Source organism: Chaetodon trifascialis, chromosome 8, assembly GCF_039877785.1.
Source record: "Chaetodon trifascialis isolate fChaTrf1 chromosome 8, fChaTrf1.hap1, whole genome shotgun sequence".
Classification (NCBI taxonomy): Eukaryota; Metazoa; Chordata; class Actinopteri; order Chaetodontiformes; family Chaetodontidae; genus Chaetodon; species Chaetodon trifascialis.
Window position 1 is genome coordinate 16,786,621 of NC_092063.1, and position 24,107 is coordinate 16,810,727.

General features: G+C 41.0%; 1 protein-coding gene across 1 annotated transcript; it reads left to right on the forward strand.

The window, feature by feature from the left end:
• Positions 1-242: 242 nt before the first annotated feature.
• LOC139334706 (N-terminal EF-hand calcium-binding protein 1-like) lies at positions 243-17,697 on the forward strand. The gene is made up of 12 exons (XM_070967798.1): positions 243-563; positions 3,993-4,017; positions 8,645-8,753; positions 9,833-9,858; positions 10,192-10,289; positions 12,934-13,192; positions 13,389-13,468; positions 14,686-14,739; positions 14,958-15,070; positions 15,231-15,308; positions 15,492-15,583; positions 16,490-17,697. Exons 1-12 carry the CDS (start codon positions 447-449, stop codon positions 16,516-16,518), a joined length of 1,080 nt encoding a protein of 359 aa, XP_070823899.1. The 5' UTR covers positions 243-446; the 3' UTR covers positions 16,519-17,697.
• The last annotated feature ends 6,410 nt before the right edge of the window (positions 17,698-24,107 follow it).

Genomic DNA, 24,107 nt, shown 5'->3' on the forward strand with positions numbered 1-24,107 from the left:
ACGTGAACTCACTTTAAAATCCTTATGGGGATATAATATTCAGAATATTGAATATATTACAGCACAGGTGATGTCTAAATGCAGCTTGTCCTCCTTTCTTTGTTCACTCCTGTCCTCTGCCCTCCTCACTCCCCTCATCAGCCTGTAATGAACTGTTTGTCTAACAGAGTGTGCTCTCCACCAGCAGATGGCGCCTTCTCTGGGCTTTTCTGAATCATTGCTGCTGGTCGTGTGGAGGGGGAGTGCTTTCTCTCTGCTGCTGCTGTCGTCGTCGTGCAGGCAGAGGGCAGCAGGCTGAGTCCACCTCCATCCCGACTGGATCACAGCACCAACAGCATCATCCCCCATCCACCCCCGACGAGGACAAACGCTCCCCAGAGTGAAAACACAGAGGCAGGATCCGTTTTCTTTGAAAGCAAAGCAGAGATCGCATCGAAAGCAGCAAGATGCTGGCCTGCACAGAGATGATAACCATGTGTCTTCAGTCCGCCAAGCACGAACACTTGAGAAAGCAGCAGGAGCTTGACCACAACCAAAATCAAGGCATCTCTCTCGTTCAGGATGTGAGTACACTCTGGTTTTTACCGCCCTGAGAGGTATATAGCTTCAGAATTCATTCCTTGTTAATTAGCCTTTTGTTGATATTTTCGATCCTGTCCGTATTTAGCTATGTTTTGCTCACGTCCACCTTTTGGAGGGTCGTCTTACAAAGCCACAGCATGCTTAAGTCACTGTCCTTCATCCTGCTCTTTATGAATGGTTCATACTGAGGTAATGCTCGCCAGCCTCTCATTCACATGTGCTTGATGTGCAGCAGCCCTATTATGTAAGAAAGGTGAGTGCATGGCCCTTAGTGCGTGAATAACAAAAGAGACAAGTCATGTGAGTCACGTGACACACAAATGTTTCACCTTCTTAACCTGCGAAGCGTTATAATGTGCTTCTTTTAACTTAGCTCTTTTTTTTTCATGTGATAATGGATGATGCGAGTCATGATGTTGATTGTACCCTAGATGAAACATGCATGGTGCCTATCTCAAACATGATATGCTGTACATCTTTAATGAGCAGCCTTCCCTTCACACAGCTCCAACCACACATAAAAATAGAGAGATCTCAAAGTGTGACTGATTTAAGCAGGGTGCAGCTCGCATAGTTGACAGAGGGTTGGACTGACATGCACAGATATATTCTCAAACTCCAGGTCTTCCTCTTTTTGCTGATGTGAATGCTAGTCTGTGCATGCAGTATCATGTTGGAAACCATTGCTTTATGTTTGGAGCCCTTGTGGCTGCTTTGCCTCTGGTTTTCTGATGGCACCAGATAATACAAGCAGCATCATTTCCCAGCCTTAGACTCCCTGACAGCTGGCTGTAAATGCAATTCTCCAGTTTCCTGGAGGCAGATTATTGGCCAGCGAGCGAAGCATTAGACTGCAGCGAGTACGCATTTGCTTTAAATGCAGTTAACATCCATTCTCTCTAGCCCAACGCTGCATAACGTCCAAACTGGCATTTCCTCACTGAACCTATTACAGCAGCTAATGGATGGTCATTTATTCTTTAATAGCTGCATGAATTAAGAGTGCGATCGCTGGAAGGCAACTTGTCAAACGACCTGCACTGGTTCTTCTCCGTCTTATTTCCTCACAACTAAATCATGCTGGTGCTCAGTATTTTACAGAAAACTGAGCCTTGTTTGTGCTTTCCTTCCTCTGCACGCTCTCATTACGGCTCACTTACACTTGAGGATGCTTTTTGTGTTTTGTTTTTTTGTCTGCATCTCTGAAAAAAAAGGATGTTTGTCTATATAATTAGACAAGTTGAAGGGCTCGTTGCCTGATTTAAAAGGCTCACAGCTGTGTGAAGGCTGTTAGCTTTTACATCCCCGAGGAGTGTTTTGCAGCTCTTTTAGAGATAATAATTTGCTTCAGAGGCTGATGGGAAGCATTTCATTCAGAGCCGTTCTGTAGATGTTCAGCGACTGTCGGTTACTAGTTTTATTGTGTTCAGTTGGACATATTAACAGGCCTCGGGGACCGGCTGAGAAAGAAATTACAACTGAGCAGCATCCGTGTTGCTTTAAGGAGAACTTCATTTGCTCTGTGGGATGAGTCCACCAACCTCCCACTTAAAAGCACAAAGGAGGAATAAAGGCCAGTAAATCTCCAGTCTCTCCAGAGCCAGTGTTTATTGCTCTCAATTTGTTTCCCAGATTTTATGGAGCAGCTCCCTGCTGGCCTCCTCTGACGTGCCCTGGACAGGATGCTTGCGTCAGCTTTTATGGTTTAGGGAGATTTGAGAGTGATGGGCAGCCTCCAGGCATCACCTGCATCCAAACGTCAGATGTTAAAGGATCATACCAGTTGTTTTGAATGGTTCAGTCCACTCACTACAAATCCTCTATTCTCCGATGACAACTATCCTTTGTGTTTTGTGCCTGACTGATACACCATGCAGGCTGATATTTTGGCTCATTTTACCTTATCACAGATATTCTGATTGCTGTTAGAGTATGGACACTGCAGAAATGTCATGCTTTCAATGTGTTGACATAAATAATAGCTTGAAAAACTTTCCTGTACCTTTATGCATATTGAAGAGTACTGCCAGGTATTAATAATTAATTTAACTATTGGTGACTGACTATTTTAAAAGATTAGCAGGTGCGTGTTTTTTGATCGATGTTTTCAATTGTACTGTTGACTTTACAGCTTTACCTTTACAGCTCTCAGTCAGTTTCAGGGCTCCGCACATTCACTATTCACACACTGCTACATTTAATGTTTTGTAGTGTCTGATCTATTTTTGTCAGCAGGACATGATTGTTTTGAGAAGAGGCCGTGCAGACTTTTCTAATCAATCTGGCCTTAAACTGCATTACTGTGCAGTGATAGTGGAACTTTGAAATAAATGAAAGCAGACTTGAACGATCACTGTGATTGATTGCACAACATAATCAAGTCTGTCCGTGTTTGCCTGGAATAGTGGGGGATGTTAAATGTACATGATTTGCAAACACATTGGTAAAGTCCTTTAAGTGCACTCTGAATTGGACCATGAAGACAGAATGTGTTCTGGGTTTCTGACATATTCAGTCTTTCTAATTCTTTTGCAGATGTTCAGAACCATTATTTCTTGTAATAGATTTCAGAGAGGCTCAGTAGATGTGTCTTGAATGGAGGGGGGGGGTGGTGTTGTTAAAGAATGGGATGTGAGCAGAGCATGTCCAGGCCTTCACACTCTGATGTGCTCGAAAGGTGACAGCTGGGAGTGAGTGCGCCGCTCCACTCTGATGATACAGTTAATCAAACAGCCACTGGGACTCACTGGTTCACACACCATGATTAACTCGGAAAAAAAAAGGGTGCCACCGTTTTCTCACAAACAACACCTCACACTCCACAGACAGATCTGACTCGTCCCAGGTTCGGCGTTACGCAGTGATGAAAATTAAGATATAATGTATTATGTATGATTTTACAGCGTAAATTAATGAACACAAAGGATTGCTGCTTGCAGATTTTGCGCGAAACCCTGCAAATATCTCAAAGCAGCGGGATTGTTCTCAGTGCCGGAGAGGAAAAATAACATAAAAGCTATCACTCCAAAGCTCCTAATGGGTGCACATAAATGTCAGCGTTTCATTTCCTGAGATGTCTCAAGTCTCTTTTGTTATTGAAATGCGGAAATTGCAGCTCCTCTTAAATGTTCTCCTGTGCACGAAGAAACAGCAGTATGTCAAAAAAAAAAATTGTTCTTATGCAGACGGATTGCCTCACATCTGTGGCACGAATCTTTGCATCTGTGTTGCATTTGTTCTCAGATTATAAAAATGTCTTGTCAGGACATGACGATACTGTTCCTCCTCTTAATTGCCCAAAATGTCAGATCCTTTTGATGTATGTTTTTAATTTTTTTCCACTGTCTTGAGTCATTTTTGCCTCTACTCCAAACTAAAAACCTTAACATGATCTTCTCCTCTTCTTGCAGATATTCCGCCGGGCAGACAAAAATGGTGAGTAAGTAAAATAAGCAGGTAATTAGATTATACGGCTGATTAAAACTCAATTAAAAATCTCTTTGAAGGAGTCGCTGCACATAAAAATGAGATGCATGCCGTGACAAAAAGGCACAACTTTGATGGCTCTGTTGAGACAGGCGCTCTGTTCTGACTTTGAGGGATTTATGTGACCCTGGTGGAAATATCTTTCTGATATATGAGAGATCCAGGTAGAGAGGATATAAATAATCAAGTCCAGGTGCGGATGCATCTTTTTGGTTTTGTGATGTGAGTGGATTTGATGGGGCTCACCATGCAATGCTCATCTCAGTGCTATCCAACGATACTGTGCTCAGTGAGAACACGTACACACTGCTTTGTATCGTGGGTAATCTTCCTATAGAGTAAATGTGGCCTGTGCTGTTTTCCTCAGTAGTAGAAAATAACTCCAAAATAACTGCAGATTTGCACCTAATGTAGTTTTAATGTAGTCCCCCTGCAAACTTGTCACTGTTTCATTTGATTAATGTGTTACAGGGTTACATTTAAATCCTCTCTTTACTTCAAAGGAAATTCCCCCCTCCTTAAATATCCCCGGGGAAAACACAGAGCGTTCAGCTGCGCATGAAAAACAGTGCTGACAAACAGGAAAATGTTTTTGCTTCAATTTTTTATTCATGCACAGCATCTCCATTTAATGGAACGCAGAATGTGAAAGGGGTAAGTGATTAATGCATGTAGAGTATCTCCCAAACTCTGATCATTTTTTCTCAGGAGGACAGTGTGTGTGTTACGTAAGAGCAGGGTTTAATGATGCAACATGTGCCGCCGTGAGCAGCGGTTGTCTGGGGGGCCTTTGGGGCTTGATATTTAAGATGGAAGAAAAAAGTAAGTTGGTGAATTATCAAAGAGCCCATAAAAAATGATCATTTCTTTGCTGTTGTGAAGAACCTGAAGAAGACAGAACGAAAAGGGTGGGAGGATTTTTTATTTGTTCAAGTTGTGTCTCGTCTCAGGTGATTACTTTTTAAATTTCTGCCTGAAAACTCAACAGGGGTGTGACGGTTTAATAGAAATACATGTTGACTCAGTAAGTAAAAGATTTATATTACATTTTTATGAAGTCTCACATTTGCTCCTTATGTTCTTTCTCTCCACCCGCCGCCTCCCAACGCTCACACAAAGCTTTTATTTTTCACTCTTTGTAGAAAGAAGGAAGATAAAAGGAGAGGCGAGAACTCTGTCTCATGTTTGTGGTAGTTATCTTCAGCTTGCAGCTCCGCTTTGGTTCTCGTCTTCACAAACTCACTGAGTCGTGCGCCCAAGAGGAAAGCGCTCCCTACCAATCAGCACTGAGTGGGCTGCCATGATACTCCTCGAGCACTGCAGATTTACCACATAATGAGGCTGGCTACCAACCAACTACACTTTATTCCTCCACGCTATTGTAATGAGGAATTAAATTTTTAAAAGCACAAGAAAACAACTGTAAGGCTACAAGAATATAAAGTAGATCCTGAAAGCTTTTACTCCCTTGTGTTCAGATTGGTTTCAGATACATTTATGTTGCTGCACACTGAGCTCAGAGACGTACATGAGGCTTCACAGTGTACCGAGATGATGAGTGCGATCAGTGATGTTAGAATCCAAAACAACAAAGAAACAGATTTAAGTATCATTATCTGAGCTGAAGTGTTACGACAGGCAGTGGGCTGAAAATGGTTCGTCAAGGCTATTGATTGATTTCACATAAGCAATAGTTTTATTAAAGACAAAATCGTTTTACTACATAATAATAATACTGAACTTTATGTGTGTATCTCCCTTCATACAGGAATTGCAGCTCAAAGTGCTTTACAGCAAAGAAATCACATTCACTAAGCGATGGCTTGACATAGAAAAGACCTAATGGACAAAATAACAAAAACGAGGCAAATCACAAATTTTCAGGTCTGTGTCAGAGATGTCACAGCTAGTTAAGTTTAGTTTATAGCTTTATTTAAAAAATCTTGAGCTTGCTGCTTCCCTGATATCTGTTTCAAGGTTTCAAGGTTTTATTAGGATCCCCATTAGCCTGGACAACCAGCTATTCTTCCTGGGGTCCTTTCAATCATCATATCATTCAACATAAACATCACATCATACATGTAAACATAACACTCACATTGATTGACGCTTTAAACAGAAGTATTGGGACAAACATTCCACAACACTATGACAACAGGAGACACAAACAAACAAACAAACAAAACAAAACAAAACAAAAACAAAAACAAAACAAAAAACAAAAACAAAACAAAAAACACAAGACATGCACCCAAAGTTCAGTTCCATAGAATTCAGATTTTACAACAACACTAACTGTGGTTAATGTTCCAGAGCTTTCCTGATTTTCTTTTGGCTGTTGCTGGAAACCTCCAGTAGACCATCAGCAGATGATTGCAGCGTTCTTGAAGACAAATAGTGAACAAGGGATTAAGCCACGTGACTTGGCTAGTCCATTGAGGGCTTTGCATACAAGGAGGAGGACCACATACTTTTTTTAGTTTTTTAGTGAATGCTGTGTTCAGTGCTGTAGTGGAGAGGTTTGGAGATGACGGCAGAGTCCTCACAGGATACAGCGATGTACCAAACTGCTGCACCTCCGGGCGGAAGAGAGTAACATTACCAGCAGTTTGTGAAAAGCAGATATTCAGCTGCCTTCTATCCAATCACTATTTTAGCAACAACAACATGACTCCATTAATTAATCCAAGCAAAGTTTTGACACCTGAAATTTGGCGCATTTATTTTTGACCTAAATATACTGCAGCAATAATGAGAATCGACTTGGTTCACCTGACATCCGTAAATTGAGTTATTTATTGTCGGTGTCTACTCTTTCTATTCTTATCTCTCATATTCTCCTGAATTGCACTTTTGGGCTTCATGAATTATTGGTGCTGCTTCAGTGTTAGCACTTTTTGCTTTAGGATTCCCTCAAGAAAAAGCTTTCCTGGAAAGATACGAGCTTCAGTACAGGGAGAGATTTTGCAGCTGCGGTTTTATTCACTGTGAAGCGAGACAATTAAAGCGGGTTAGCTGCCTCACTTCTGGGGAGGTACTGATTTATCATCCACCTGAACAACACTTTAATTTCCCTGCAGATAGGGCGTATTGACACTTGTTAGTCATGAAGCCTCTGGACTAGTTGCTGCAAAATCTCTGTATTCACATAGAAGAGAAACCTGTTTGCCAGTTGTTTTTGAAATGGATATGAAACAGAAAAAGGCAGCAAATCATCCTGTTTTATGTTGTGGTTTAGGTTTAGCTAAGCGTCTGCCGCAAGAGTCATGAATACAGAAGTATAAGTGAGTCTGTCTGTGGCCTCAAGCTCAGCCATTCTACCACTGCAGCTCTGCTCTTTGAGAAACACTTGCGTATTATGCCATCTGAGCTGCTCTGTAACTTGTATTCGGCTGTCTAATTGGGTGTGAATCTCCACCAAAGCCGTTCTGATGGAGACGGCTGTAAAATGAGTCAGAGGTGCAACAGATTGTGTTTACTCCTCCATCATGTGGAAAGAAGATTTTTACAGGGAAGTCTGAGAAAAGAATTATAATTCTGCCTTCTCTAATAGATTCGCTAGACCACAACAAATGTTCAGCAGACATGCAGATTTCCCTCTTAAGGGTATGATCCCTATGCAAGATTAATGATGAAGCAACAATGTGTTGTTTTGCTAACAAGGCTTTGCGCATGATGTCCAGAGTCCACTGTGTAAGCTGGCACGAAGTCAAAATAGTTCTGACAAACTAACAGATGATATGATTTATTGTTGGCTCAGGCCTATCAGTCTGAGCTCTGTTTCCTGGCGGCGATCTCAGAGCCGGGTCTCCAAAGGTTTCAGTGCTTACAGAGCAAAGCTGGCGAGATGGAGGCGATATCTCGTTATCATCGTTTGTGTGCTATTGAGCTCTGACTGTTCAAACTAGCCCTCAATCCCTGCTCCCAATTTCCTCAGGACCCTGGAGGCACTGCAGCACGTCGCTAATCAGAGGTGGACCATGCTCACCTTCTAAGCTGCCGTTAACTACACAGTCCTATGAGACTGGTTCATGTGCAGATTGTGTTTTTGTGATTATGACAAAATTGTAATAGCAGAAATGATTTGGAGCAGAAATGATAACAGTGGGTGAATTATTTTGCAGTTTCAGTTTTCAGCTGAGAGGACATAAAAGCAGCCCTATTTTTTCATTGTGTGTTTCTCAGTGAGGTCATTATTACCATAAATTGGATTTTCAAATGAATCACATCGCTAACAACTCATAATACACCACAATAATGGAGGTGGACAAGTGGAAATTACTACAAAGTTCTATTTTGCTTTATGGGAAAGTCCTCAAAGTTTATTTTTTTTGCCTGAAGATTTGTCCTTGACAGAGGTTTTAAAGCTTCATAAAGAGACATTTTGGGATCATGCCAGTTGATGTTAAGCGTTTTCATTTGCAGCAGCACCTCTGAGCTTATCACAGGAATTAATTTAGTGCTGTGAAACCAAAGTAGCCTAATTTCATCATATTGAATGATGAACAAACTCTTCATTAAGGTGATAAAAAAACTCTCAGGCGTCAGTGAGCTTTTATTTTTTGTCTCCTTTCAGACGACGGGAAGCTGTCCTTGGAGGAGTTCCAGTCGTACTTCACTGATGGTATCCTTACTGACGAGCAGATGCGGGAGCTGTATTACTCCATCGACAGGCAGCAGACAGAGTAAGCTCATTTTCCTTCTGGACGTCCTCCAACTCCCCTGCCATCTGTAGCCCCTCCTGCTCTCTTGCTGCATGGCAGCGAGATGTCGACACCTCACTTCAATGGAGATGATGTCAATATTCCATAGAGAGCCTTAATTCTGGCATGAAAGCTCAAGAGTCTGCAGCACTCTGCACACTGAAGAGCAAGATTATGTAAACATCTGCCTGTGCCACCGGCTTACAGTTAAACTGAGTCAAGTTCCTTGTATGCGTACACATACTTGGCCAATAAAGAACTTGAAAAATGTTTTGTGGAATAGAAAAAGAATAGCCAAGAGGGTGTTCTTTGCTGTGTCTGCGGGCAGCAACACTGATGAAATAGACGCGAGATATCACAGTGTGCCACTAGCATCACTGAAGTATCAACCAATCACAGAGAAAAATGACCTCTCAGGTATTACAATTTTCACTACTCCCTTAAATGTGCAGCGTCATTTGTGTACCATCAACTTCAAACAAATATAAATATGTGAAGAAAAAAAAAAAGGGGGGGGAGTATAAGAAAACTTGCAATACATAAACAATTAAACATCAGTATACATTACAGTGCACTTTAATTACTATAAATACAGGATTATACTGTTCTTTCTGTGCTGTAAAAGTGCTTTTATTTTTATTTGTAAGGCACTTATGCTCCTGTGTTTAGTGCCTTGCCTAAACGGCCCTCAGAGATCAGTCCTGAAAATTTGTACTGCCTTGTGTCTCCAGCTACGCTAGGGGCTGACACTGTGCTCTGAGCTAAATGCTAACGTTGGCATGCTAACATGCACACAGTGACAATGCCTGCATGCTGATGTCAAGCAGGTATAATGTGTACAGGTGTAATCTTCACCATCTGAGCTTACTGTGTTAGCATGATAGCATTTGTTAAGTAGCACTACACATAAAGAAGAGTCGAAGCTGGTGGAGTGTCATTAGTTTTACAGCTAAAACAGACAAAAAAACGAGACTGTTTTTACTGACAAAAATATCTCTGGCTTCCCAGCGACATCTCTTAAATAACATGTCTCTTTTTGTCTTCTTCCCATTTCCTCTCAGCAACCTGGACATAGACAAACTCTCAGGTAAATGATGTGTCCTTCTTGCCTTATTTTACTGACTTTGCTCATAAAACTACTCTTAAAATTTTACAGACAGTACATAACATCAACTTCATGTATTTAGTTTTAGTTTAGTTTTAGTTCTTGCTATCGGCTAAATCTGTCTGATGATGACTATAAATCAAAGACAAGCATGCCTCAGTCTCAGTGACTCAACGATCAGTAGCCAAACTACTTTAATTCCAATTAATGTCATGAGTGTCATATTGATTTATGTCCCTCTTGTGGAAATACGCACTGATCAGTGTGCTGATCAGCCACAAAGCACGTTGCTTAAGAAATCTTCTTTTCCTCTAGAGTACTTCACTCCACATCTGGGAGAATACGTCAGCGTCCTGTCCGCTCTGGAAAAGCTGAACGTGGCCATTTTGAAGGCCATGGATAAAACTAAAGAGGTGGGTCACGATGGCTTTCACCATGGTCTTAAATTTTGCACTACTTTAAATGCAACTGGACACCAGCACACCATCGTCCATTTCAGCAGCTTTCAGAACATTCGTAAGCATCCTTCATGCCTCCCAAGTGTTCAGACAAGTTTTTGTTTGTGCATCAGCTGTCAGTCTGAAACCCCCTCAGACGTCTTTGAGATCACTGTGCTGTGGCAGCGTTACAGAAGAAAGGAAACCTGCCAGCATGACTGACTCTGCCTCTGAAGAGGATGGTGTAGATACTGTAGAGATATTAACTTCTATGGCGGTCATAGAGCTACAATGTTCATAAGTGTATTTTTATCAGTTTATTAATTCACCTGAAAATAATAATTCGTTTTTGCTACCTTCCAGTGAGCTCTTTGTATCTACAGATGGAGCAGGTCTTCTTCTACATGCTGCACTGCCATGTTTCTACAGTAGCCCAGAATGGACAAACCAAACAGACGCTTTTGTGTCCTTATTGGCTTTGCTCTGGCAGCGTAGCTCGTGTTATTACTGCTGTTAACTTGTGTATCTTTTCACATGATAGTGCTGGTTGCATTGCTTTGGTCATTTGACATTATATTGAATATTTTGGGGCTTTTTATTTAAACCAAGTATTCGGTATCTTAACATGTTTCCAAGTTTGCAAACCTTTGGTTTCTTTACATATGTTCTATCCTAATTGCAAAGTAAAGAAAAAAAGGTTTCGGAGATGCAGTAGAGATCAATGCTGTTCAGTTCAAAAGAGCGAAACATTCACACCAATGTTTCTTTTACGTGTATTCCCAGATAATGAGGCACAGTATCTCATCAAATCACCAGCCTTGACTTGTGAAACATGCTAATTAGAGCGTTATGAGATCCTGTTATGAAACCTGGTTGAGCAGAACCGTGTACTGTACATATTTCATTGAGATGTAGAGGGGATTAAAGAGTCTGCCCCAGACATGCAGGGCTGTAATCCTGTTGGCTCCGGCACACACTGAAACCAGATCAACATCAAAAGAACTCCACTAAGACATAATCAATAGCTCAGCTCACTCTCCATCGATCTGACCTAACCTTCCATGTTAAGCCAGCTGGTGAATATTTATTTCTGTTTGGCAAGGGAGGAGAGGCATGTGTGGACTGTGAACAGTAGATGCTTGGATCTGGATGCAAACCTCCACTGAGCTTGGCTCTTTTTTGGTGGTGACTTATTTTCCCTCCAGTGCAGGAAGTGGGTGGTACTGATGATATTAAGAGAGAGAACATAGGGCGATAGTAGAGCGAAGGTGACAGTAACTAAGGCTGACAACCCCCCCAGCTGTCCAGCTGATCTGACGTAGGATGTCCTCCGCATAACTGCACCACAAACACACGGCCATTTTTCAGCTCTATTCTCCTTCTCTTTCAGTTTCTAGAAGTCTATTATTCGCTCAGGCACACTCTCTTCTCCCTGTTTTATCTCCTTTCACTGTACATCCATCTTCTCCGACACTGTCTTCCTGTCTGCCTTTTTTTTCCTCTTCCTCTTGTACTTTTCCCGTCTCTATATCACCCGTGCCTTCCTACAGCTCATGCATTTTTCATGTTGCTATTAGTCAGTCAAAAAGCTTTCTTTGCCCTGAAGAACAGATGCTTTTTTTAGCCATCCTGAGATGTGCCTTATTTATTAGTTGTTGCTAAAGAAACTGATCCTGTAGTTGTGCTCAATTATCACCAAGACTACCATCTAACTTAAGGCAAAACTATGGGTAACACTTTTACACAAACTCCAGTTTATTATGCTTTCATAATGCCTGGAAATACGAGCAGTACTGTGATGAAATCAACAGACTAACTTGTATTGTTGTGGTGCTTATAAGAAGACAAGAAGAAAACATCCGCTGTGGTGTTTTTTTTCTGGAAATGAAAGGAAAGAGAAATTGAGAAACGCACAGAGGTTCATTACTCAGCGTCTCTGCTGCTGAGAAACAGAGCACATAGAGACAAGGATCCCAATAAGCTCGCTGGTCATTTTTCAAATGTCTCCCTGTCATTTTCTTTTTTGACTCTATTTGACTGCACTGCTGGGTGCTGGTGAGGGTGACGGCACTCATTATACATCCGAAAAACAAGCAAACAAAACAGCAGATATTGCATCAAATGTTCTCAGAGAGGTCTCGGCAGCAGGCATCCATGCATTACCATAATATCTCTTTCCAGTTCATGGAATAGTCCATTATCACTCTGTCTGCTTTACATTCATTAGTTGAGCATAATTTGAGCGGCACGTTCACAGCATGCACGTTTCTGTGTTTACTCCTGTTTTGTTTTTAACAGGTGGGATTAATGCTATTTTAACTTCTTCTGAAGATATAACTGCGATAAGATACCTGATAATTGAAGATTATCTGAGAAGCAAATGCTCAAAAAGATGAACATAGCACGAACCAAAAATCTCAGCTCGAGGCTTTTTCTTTCATGTGTCACAGTTCATTAACAGGCAGGCAGGTCCGTCATGTCAGCTACAAAAACACAAACATGTCTCGGACTAAAGATAATGAAAGAAATTAAAGAGGGAAGAATTAAAAGCTAATTTCATGTTTTCCCCACATCACCGCTGATTCTTTCTCTTCATTTTTACTCCTCCTTCTCCATTCAGGAGTACCAGGGCTCATCAGTGCTGGGTCAGTTTGTGACACGCTTCCTGCTGAGGGAGACCACCACCCAGCTGCAGTCCCTTCAGTCATCACTGGACTGCGCTATGGAGGCTGTTCATGACCAGGGCTGCACAGGGAGGAGGGTAGTGAAGAAGCCTGAGGACCTGCCTATCCAGAGGGTGACCAAACGCCCTGGGAGACGCATCCAGAAGAACATGTGTCTCTCCCCTACTGACCCCTACTCTGGCATGCTCACCACAGGTATGTTTCAGGAAGATAAACCTGATCAGGGCAAAAGTCTGACAAGATGCTGGACACCTACAAGGGAATATTGCAAGTGACTGGGATCAGGGGGACACTTACAGTCGGTCATCCAAAACAAAACGTGCATCACTTTGATTGTCATTGTTCAGACATCCTGTGTTGTGTTGTGCTGATGTTGTGTTTCTGGGGTCAGGGGTCAGCGTGGAGCCAGACAACCACTGGGGCTCCCAGATCAACCAGCTGGAGCAGCTCATAGACAAACTGGAGTGTGAGGTTTGTATGAAATCTCTTTTTGTGCTTCTGGTGTTTACGCTAAGCTAAGCTAAGCTAAGCTAAGCTAAGCTAAGCTAAGCTAAGCTAAGCTAAGCTAAGCTAACTGTCTGCCGGCTCCAGCTTCATACTTAGCAGGCAGACATGAGAGTGTTATCAATCTAACTCTCAGCAACAGAGCTAATAAGTGCATTTTCCAAAATGGTGATCTATCCCTGTCATCCAATTCATCACAATAGTGGCTTTAATGAAAAAACAGGTCCAAAGCAAGTCAAAAGTTATAGAAATCCCATCTCCGTTTTTAAAAATCTTAATGAGAATTTAAACCATGTCAGTGTCATATGTCCTGAGCTCCACAAGACCATATCAGCCCGACTCTGCTGAGGCTGACACAACCATGTTCCAGTTTCAGTTTCATTTGTTAGAAAGACTGACAATTACTGCCAAAGGGTTTGATGCAACGACAAGGAAGAATTGCTCTTTGTGAGGATCACATCTAACTACTGAGGCTCAGCTGTTACAGACAGAAATGTCAAGCAGACCGTATGAGCCCTGCTGCGTGTTTGCAGATATGTACAGAGTCTGCCCTGCGGTACGAGATCCAACATGCTGTCAGAGAGGATGATTTGTACAAAGTGCATGTGGGTGTGGAGGCTGACGGTACATTGAACTACGCACACACTGAACGTCATGCAGAAGGTATCATCCTGTGCACACACGCTGTGCTTCACTCTAACTGGACCCAGAAAAAGCTCGAGACACAGCGGCTGATTGAAAACTCGACACTGCTAACAGATATTGATGCTTTTGTGCTGTAGATTCAGATTGTTTGTCGTTGGTGTTCCTCGATAACACAGACGTGTTCAGATGTTTTGAATTTCTTCAACTAACATTTTTTAATTATGATTACATATGAGGCATTTTCCAAGATTAGATATCATCGCTTTAGGATAAAAAGCTAGCCTGCTAATACACTAGTAATGACGTTTTCTTATCTTGGCCATGCAGACAAGAACATTGCAGAACACGCGTTCTCAGGGCTGCAGTGTGGCTGTTGGAGGGTGAATGTGAATGCGGCCGTTTCTTCCTTGTGAAAGCCAACATATCGTGACAGACTGTAACCAGAGGCTGTAACTTTTTCTTGATTCGGTCGAGCCTGTTCTGCTGCTAATTCTTGTTCTGCCCATGGCTAACTGAAATATTTATGCCCCCGTTTTCAGAGTCCACATCTTGAACCTCTCAAAGAGGACACATTGGCAGGGACATATAAATCGGTGAGTCCAGCGTGTGCTGAAATATGTATTTATTGCTGTTGTTGAGTTGTCCCATGCATGTTTTTTTTCATGTATTTGATTTGTATATGATATATTTGAATAGCTGGAAATCACTTATCCATCAAAAAACAATAAATAAATGAGCCTAATTTGTTGATGTCATCTGAAGATGTGATTATGACTCTGGTTTGTTTTCTCCCCACCCCCACCTCCTCTAGAACATACTTCTGGTCCAGAGACAGATGTCTGTGAAGGAGAGGGATGTGGACCAGTTTCAGCAAGCTCTTAAAATCTACACTGATGCCACTTGCAGCCAGCTAAACAACCTGCAGTATGTCCCTTTGTCTGCCTCGGTGTATTCGTTTGCCTCAGGATCTCTGTTGTGGTTTCATGCAGCCATTTCAAATTGCTTCAATTTTCCCAAACATATGAAATAACCTCCACTGCCCTCTCTCTCTCTCTCTGCCCCCCCCCCCCCCCCCCCCGTTTAGTGTTTCAGTCCAGAACCTGCCAGACAGATCCTGCTTCATCATGTACGAATTTTGGCAGGACCGTCTCTCCTGGATGAGGTAGGATCAGAAGGGCGTCATGGTACGTTAGGCTAGAAAACACGTTCTGAGAATTTCAATTTCAATTTGCTGCACCGAAATTTGCACAGCACACCAAGCTGCTCATGGGCTCTCTTTGAAGCCTTATTGCCTTGCTAAAAGGCAGTTGACAGTCTCATCCTTTACATCCCTCTTTCCTCTCAGCTACCTGCAGTCGTCCATCAGTAAGACCTTCCAGCGCGGCATTATCGACTCGCTGGAAGAGCCGGAGATGGTGTCCACTATGCTCCTTCCAGGTAAAGACCAGACTCTTAAACGTTCATCTCTAGCTTACTGAAATCTGCTTTTTCAAGCACAGAGGTTCACACAAGTCCAGTTTGATTGCTACCTTTATGAATTAATGATAAATATTCTGTATTCTGAACTATAAGATCTTATTTGTAGTTAAAGTCTTTCTGGGAAAATAGCTGGGAGAATTCAGGTGCTTTACAGGTACCCTTTAATGTTAAAGCTGCTAAAATCAATATTTTTAGAATAGTAAAGGATCAAATGACTATGTGTATATGAAAGGAGTCACTCATAATCACAAACCCACAGATAATTATCACCTGACTCTGCAGTTCCCCTCAGCTCTAACAGCGTTAGCGTTTTAGCTTCTCTCAGCTCATTGTTTTGGTTTTCTGGACAGTAACTTTACTGTTTTGTAATATCGAGGTAATATCTAAAAAGCTCTGATAAACCCTCTGTGTGCCACCTGCCCGTCGCTGAATGACGTACAAAGTTAGCGACTAGCAAGTGAACATAACGGAGCATTTACTTCCTAAAGAAACCTCCCGAGCGTGGGGACCAAAACAGAGCTAAAAGCCGAGTGAATATTGAACTTTTTGCCCAGAAACGTCACTACAAATGAATGCTAATGTTGCTCTGTACCTGCTGGATGTGTAAATTGCTATATTAACTTAAAATCTGATAGTCCTGTATGTAAGTCTTCTGTTTACATCTTGTTTCCGCTACACAAAATCAGGCTCAGCGTGTGAGATACATGTTAGATAATGAATTAAAATCTTAGGTCATTTTGTTTTTAAGAAAAAAACAAAAAAAAACAAAAACACGTTTATATTAACTGTTATTTTTACTGATTGGCTTTATTTCAGGCAAAGAGCATAAAAACACTGATGCTTCATTATTGCTTCATTTAACAGCTTCCTGGTGGATCATGAACAACAACTGACAGAGCAAAGCTGCTGCTATTCAACACAATAAAAGCAGGAAGAAGAGGCGATTATGTAATCGTTTTATCTTTCTCATTCTTTGATGTCCACTTTTTCCTCATGGCATGGCCAGGATTGTTTTTGCAAAGCGTTTGTCCGAAGTTACAGAAGAGAAGACCACTTAGATAAATCATTCAGTGAAACAAATGAAAACCTTGGGAGAGAAAGAATTTCAGTAATGTAATATTTAAGTGTGTGGTCAGGATCTTTGCCAATTCATTCAACAGGGCTGGCACATTTCTTGCTTCTGGTTTAATAGAAAAAAAAAGATCTGCATGACTTCTTATTTCTCAGTGCTAGTTTATTTCAATCAAAATTACATCTTAGAGTAGATATAATGTCAGTGATGCCACAAAAATAGAAACACATGAATGAAAACTGATCTGTCCATCTGTCACTATCCATCAGTCACTCTTAAATACAGACAGAAACAGAATTAGTGGAAGGGTTAACCTGCATTTCCCCTTGTTCTCTCTGTGGTATTGTGCATTTTGTCTCCTTCAAAGCTTTGCTTCCAGTCGTCTTTTCGTTGATGGGTTAGACAGCCATTAGGTAGAACAATTACGGTCCACATCTAAACTTTTATCATCCGTGTGTCACTCCTGCACTTTAGAAAAACACGAAACATGGACCTAATTGTGAAGAATGGATATTTATTGTAGATTTGTTGAAAATGTAGAATTAACTGGTGTTATAATGAGCCAAGAGCTGCACTGATGTGTAGAGAGACATTAGCAGACGATAACAATTAACCAAATAATTCTGCAGTTTGCCTGTACTGTCACTCTAGAAATAAAACTCAAAAGCCATTATTTTACATGTGCAGTGTGTAATCAGAAGAGTTTGGCGGTACAGCAAATAGAGGTTTATATTTTGAGTACAGAAATTAAGCATAAACTGTTCAGTGTAATGCCATTAGAAACAAAGTCTATTCAGATGGTGTACAGTAATTAATGACAGCTGTAAGTGTTGTAGAACGTTGGTAAATGTACAGTATGATAGTATGTTGAGCTTTGGTAGCTCTGAGGAGGAATGAATGTGTTTCATTGAAGTGTTTATCATTTCTTTTATGAAGAATATACAGTTGTTATGTGGATGCTATGTTTGTTTTATGGCATGCAATAAAGTCAATGACTTGTTGATGACGCGACTTGATGCAATAATTGTCCCCCTGAATTGTGATCTAATAATCTAAAAATCATGGATATTTCTAAGTTTGAAATGGTCCACAGTATTCAGCAGCCACCTCATATTGTGCTTATGTTTATCCCTGTAACCAAATTTTATTGCAAATATATAAATGATCAGTGTGAGTAAATAATGGGTTTTAGCCTGGATTTGATCTTTAAATTGTACTAGAAACCAATTTGCATGTGGCAGCAGTCAGAGAAAGTGAAAAAAGAGGAAATTATTTCCCTTCTCCTTGGCTGAAGAAGACTGACAGACTGAAATCCCTTTGCAAATATGAACTTGTGATATCAACGGCTGGCACCTTCGAGGAACAGCCTAAAAACAATGGAACAATGTCAAGCCCACCTTGTGTTGAATCTGGGTCTTTTGGCTGCTTTTCCCTCTTCAGAGCCTGTTCAGTCTTTCAGCTGATTCCCTCTAAAACACAACCTGAAACATCTCGAACCCAGAAAATTTAGTTTCCACCTGCAGCAGCTGACAGCTCACATTCACTCTATATTACCTTAATAATACATACACATCAGGTTATATTTGACATCTTTATCTCAGAGTACTCTAAAATAAGCAGTTTAAGCTGTGGAAGTTCTGTACTTTGTGCCTCTTTATACATAATCTATGCACAATATAACTCATATGAGGATTTCCTTTAAGTACTAACACTGTATTGTTGTGCTTACACTTGTTAACCATAAGTGGATGTTCAGACATTGAAAATAGGCCAGTGTAACGTTTCCTCACATTATAGCAGTTGAAAGTATTTCTAAGTGCTTCATATGTGAATTCTATTAACACGTCTCATGTGATTCCAATGAAACCTAAAGAGCATAAAAAGCAAATGGAAAGGTTTCTCTTTGAGGAAGTGAAGATGGTGGACGCAGGAGGCCTTTTACAGCTGCAGCCTCTCATGGAGAGAAATTCTTGTGTCGCTTCAGATCTCACATCCTAATCCTTCTCTGCTGCTATTTTCTCCTCAGTGACAGCGGGGCTTCTGCTTGGATGTTGAGGCCCAAACGACTGCAGCTATGTGGGCTAAAAAAACGTTATATAGGGTCCATGTGTATGTGTAAGCATCAAGTCAGGTCTCAAAACTGTCTCTTTACAATCCTCCTGAGAACATATACATTGACACACCATTATATATTTTTGTGCAATTTCCCAGTGCACTAATGACTGTAAGGTGGACACGAGAGAGGATGAGTCAGCCAATGTAATTAATTGGCTGTAAATGGATGCCATTTCTGGCACCCATTAGCAGACAATGCATGTCTGTCCCTGATGTTAATGCACTTAAGTGTCTCTACACCGCTGCTCTGTCAATTAGTAGCTTATGTGCTTGTGTTTGTGCTTGTGTATAATTAAGAAGAAGCGCTTGGAGTAGTTGGAGACAGGGTGAGAGGGAATGAACAAATCTAGAGAGCAGAGTAAAGTGGGACAAAGAATGAGAAAAGGAAGAGAGAGAAGAGGAAATGGTGTGTGAAGAGACATGGAGGGAAATCAGGGTCAACTGTCAGGGCACACTGACGCCGAGGGGAAGCAAACTCAAGCAGAAAGCCTGAGCTCTGATTTCCCCGAGTGCAACACACACACACACACACACACACACACACACACACACACACACACACACACACACACACACACACACACACACACACACACACACACACACACACACACAGCTAAGCTATAAGGTAGCAGGAGGAGGAGGAGGAAGTGGGAGCAGAGCATTCAGAGAATGCAGCGATGGGTATAGTTACATGTCTCCTTGCATTTTCCAGGCCAGCTTAGCGACAGTTGATCAAGGAGGAATTACTGACGGCCCAAGGCACAAAATATATTTCTGGAATTAGAAGGCGTTTGATCTGTCTTATCAGATGGGCTCCGCTGCCTGCTTTCATTGGCCACACATTCACTGCGGCAGCGGCAGAGGATGACACAAACATACTGTAAGTGGAGGAGTGCATCTGCTCACAAGCAGGATAACTGTGGAGCTTCTTGAGACTTTTCTTTTTCTCTTTAATGCTGAATAAAACAGAAGTGATGACATTCAGCAGATGGATGATGTGGTTTCTGTGCAGTAAGCATCAAGTTACCCACTGCTTCAAGTCTTACGGTGCTATAAGACTAAGATGAAGCACGTTAATTGTGTCCCTGCTTGACAAACTTCAGATCACCATAAAGTAGCTGCTGTATGTTTGTGTTAATTTACTAAAATCTATCATTATATACAGTCATTATCTGGATAGTCTGGCTTGATGTAATAAATAAAAACAAACAAACAAAAAAACATTTGACCAGCCACAAAGCAGCAGAGAGGTTCAAGAGAATGGAGCTAAGAGCAGCACAGTGGTGAGAGAAGACAATTAAATGAAAAAAGAGGTTAAAATACAGAAAAGATACAGAAGCAATGCAGAAAAGAGCAAGAGGCAGATAAGATAAAGCCAATTTGCAACATGGCCATCTCATACAGGCAGAGTGGGGTCATTGGGGAGGAGATGCAGGAGGTTCTGGTGGAGGAGGCCAGATGAAAAGAAACATGAAACAGAGAGGAATCGGTGATGGGAGCAGAGGGGAGGATGCTCTTTGAAGAGTTGAGAAACGGTAAATTGGCACCGTGAAATACAGGACAAAAAAACTGGGTGAGAGGAGAGGAAGATGAAGGAGTACAAAAAATGAGGAGATGGAAACTTGTGGAATGAAATGATGAAGGAGAGTGTGGGGCAGGATGAGAGCAAAAAGATGTGCAAACAATTTAACATACAGAGAATAATGAGATTTTTTAAAAAGGATGCAAATCCTGTGCGGAAAACCTGCAGTATTAACAATGCATCCACACGGCATGGCCAAAAGTATGTGGACACCCTTGTCCATATAATTGTGTGCATTTGTGGGGTTGTTTTTTTATGGTTTTGGCTTTAGACTCCTTATGTTCAAGTGTGAGAAGTATCAATGCTACAGCGTCTAGTGGTATTTTCTACAGTGGTGTAATAATAAATGTAAATAATGTAATGTTTTTTTTAATCTGTTGTGGAAGAACTCACAGCCTTGACCTCAACGTCACCCAACACCTTTTGGATGAACTGGAACACTTAGTGTGCATCAGCATCAGTACCTGAATCCACTGAACTGAGTGAAATCCCTGCAGTCATGTTTCAATTACTGTGGAAAGCCTTCATTGAGGAGTGAAGGCTGCTACAGCAGCATAATAAGGTCACATATGGTTGTATAATTTGTGTCTCCATGGATTTTTACCGTGTTGTACACATAATACATCAATAATAAACTGTGTGGAAGGAAAAGTAAAATGTTTACTTATTATGAGTTTATTGCATTAGGGCAAACAGTTTCAGGACCCATGAACTGCCTCACTTCAGGTCTTTGAGAACTGATAGTGATAAAACATTCATCATGAAGTTATCACTGTCTCCTCATATACAGGCAGATAACAGCAAAGAAAAGACATATCTAGAGTAGAAGAGCGTAGGACGGAAGAGTGGAGGCAGACAGACCAGAAAACAAGAAAAGCACAAAACTGGGTGGAGAGCATGGATTGAGAGAGAGAAATACGCTGGTAGAAAAAAACAGATGAAGAAAAGAAGATGATAGGATTAAAAGGTGAAAAGAGAGGAGGTTGAAGCAGCCTGTGAAATAAGATTACAGATATGAGCTGACTGTAAGTAAGAAGAAAGCCAGAGGGGGAAAAAAGCAACAAGAGAACAATGAATAGCGATGAAAATGGAAAAGCCAAAAATAAATAAGAGCAGACGATGAAAAAAACATACATGAGAACAGAAAATCAGATGCATGCAGAGAAAAAACATCTGTGAACAAAGAGCATTATAGCAGATGTTACACAGTCTGTTATTATACACAATCTAATGCATGGGGAAAATGGTCAACACTATCAACATTTCTAAAAACATAAAAATCCCCAAAGGAAAGATAAAAGATGGCAATACTGTAATGTAATGATGATTTTTGACCTGCTGCTAAATTAGCACTGTGAAAGGGTCCCTTCTTCACAAGGAGTCCTACAACATTTGAATACTTGTGTACATTTACTGCAAATTGCCTATACATGTATTTTAACTTGAATGCAGGACTTTTAATGCTGAAATGCAGACGGCATGTGAAATCACTGCAGGTGGATCCTGTGAGATGCTGACTGTCACAGTGCGGTCTGAAAAAACTCCACACTGCTTGCACATCTGTGTGGGCTGCAGCACAACCTGTCGGTCCATCATCATCTGTCAGCACTGTCGGCACAGGCAGTAATTAATGTGCCATCATATTGGTGCAATATACTGGGTATAACTTTCACATGAGTTCAATCATACAAGCAAGATATTATAAGTAATCATTGCTTAATCGCCTCAGCAATGCCACAAATGACTTTACTTTTATTATCATGTCACCTCACAGATGTAGATTTAATGGATTAAGAAAGGCTTATGGTTATGAAGCATACCACTTAACAAAATAAATATATTATTGTTGAATGTATTAACCAGCAGGGTTCTCAATGTGCTTAGATATGCAAGTTGCTGGCAGTACATTTACTCAAGAACAGTTCTGAGGTTTCAGAGGGAAACATTGCACTTTATGTATCACAACATTTATTTGATAACTGAAGTTACTTGTTGGTGCAGATTTTACTTACAAAATATATTATCAGACTCTAATTTGATGCATTGTTATAGACTGAACTCCCCAGTAGTATAAAGCAGTTAAATTTGCTCTACTTATCCAAGTACTGGCACACTGAGACATCAATAAGAAGAATTATTAGATTTAAGAGTATACTGTATATGATGACTGTCACGGCTTGTGCAAGCAGGGTAACAGGTGAAAGACCCAATGCAGACTTCTGAGGAAGAGCTGGTGCAGTTCAACAACAACATACAAAAGACTTACAGTATAGTGAGGCAGGCAAGGGTCATAACAAGAAGACAGCAGTCCAACACAGGACAAGAGATCCAAAAGGGACAGGCACAAATCCAAAATCTGACATGCAGGCTAAAAGACAAACACAGCAGTCAGGCAGGCAAAAACGGGTTCCATAACAAAGTAACAGATACACAGAAAGGACAAAAAACCCAAGGCTTATGAACAGTGATATTACAAACTGGCAAGGAGCAAAGGAAGTAGACCAGTGCGTACAGTCAAGTGAGTGTCTGATGGTGGAATGAGCTGCAGGTGGGCAGAGAAGTCCAGGCAACTGCAGAACAGAAGAGGGAGAACAGGTGAGAGGTTGGGAAAGGCTGTCTGGTCATTGGGAAAGGAGAGAAAGTCTGAGGGCATCTGGTGGATAAGTGGAGAATAGCACCAAAGGGTCCGAGAGGACACAAATGTGACTGAGAGGAGGAACAGGGACACAGACTGTGACAATAACACAAGCATGGGGGCTACTGTGTAATACTAATGAACACTTTCACTTTGGATTGCTACATACATTTTGCAGATAGTACATCTCTAATTTCACTGTGAGCACAGGAACATGACTTATTTTGCAGTACTTTCGTTCTACTTTTATCTTATACCTCTGATACAATTTCTTGCTTTCCCTTTTTTGAATTGGAGTCCTTCCTCATAAAACAGCGGGCTGGGTGATATAAAAACATGGGGGGAAATGTGGCATGCTGGGAGAGAGATCTCTTTTAGATAATTCAGATGATCATATCACACTCCCAACAGATGAAACAAAGGGCTTTTTGATTTTGCAGAAAACTTTCCTTTGTTATATGTAAGAAAAAAAACAAAAACTCCTTGCTTTAAATGGAGAAGCCATCCATGCCTCACATCAAAATATAATTCAGCTAATGGGTAAAGAATCAGCACAGTGGGGAGAAAATGCTACAGTTATGTCCTCCCAATGAATATACATTTTCATAATTTCCTTTATCTATGTGACTTAAGTCATATACAATAATTTGCAAGAATCCCCAGTGAGAAAGAAATCAGCTTTGAGAAGCTTCATTACTCACTCTTGTTTTTCAATCAGTTGTTTTAGTTCATAATATCTACTTGAGATCAATATCTGGAGAGTTTGAGAAGGCATGATTTGCAGTTTGTGCTTTTCCTTACTTACTTTGATACAAACATGAATATAAACTATTGCGCGTGGACAACCTTAACAGGTTTAACAGACGTGTAAATGCATTTCAAAGTGGGAGCGAGGAAGGTATGGATTTCAGTGCTGGGACACACACTGTGCCTCTATAAACAAATAAGAACTTATCTATCATTTTTGCGTTGACTATTGTTTGGCCCATTACTACGCCTTTAAAAATCCCCATGATCCCTCGCGGCTGTGGACGTTTTAATTTAAATCTGCTTCTTAAAAACAATAGAGACGATC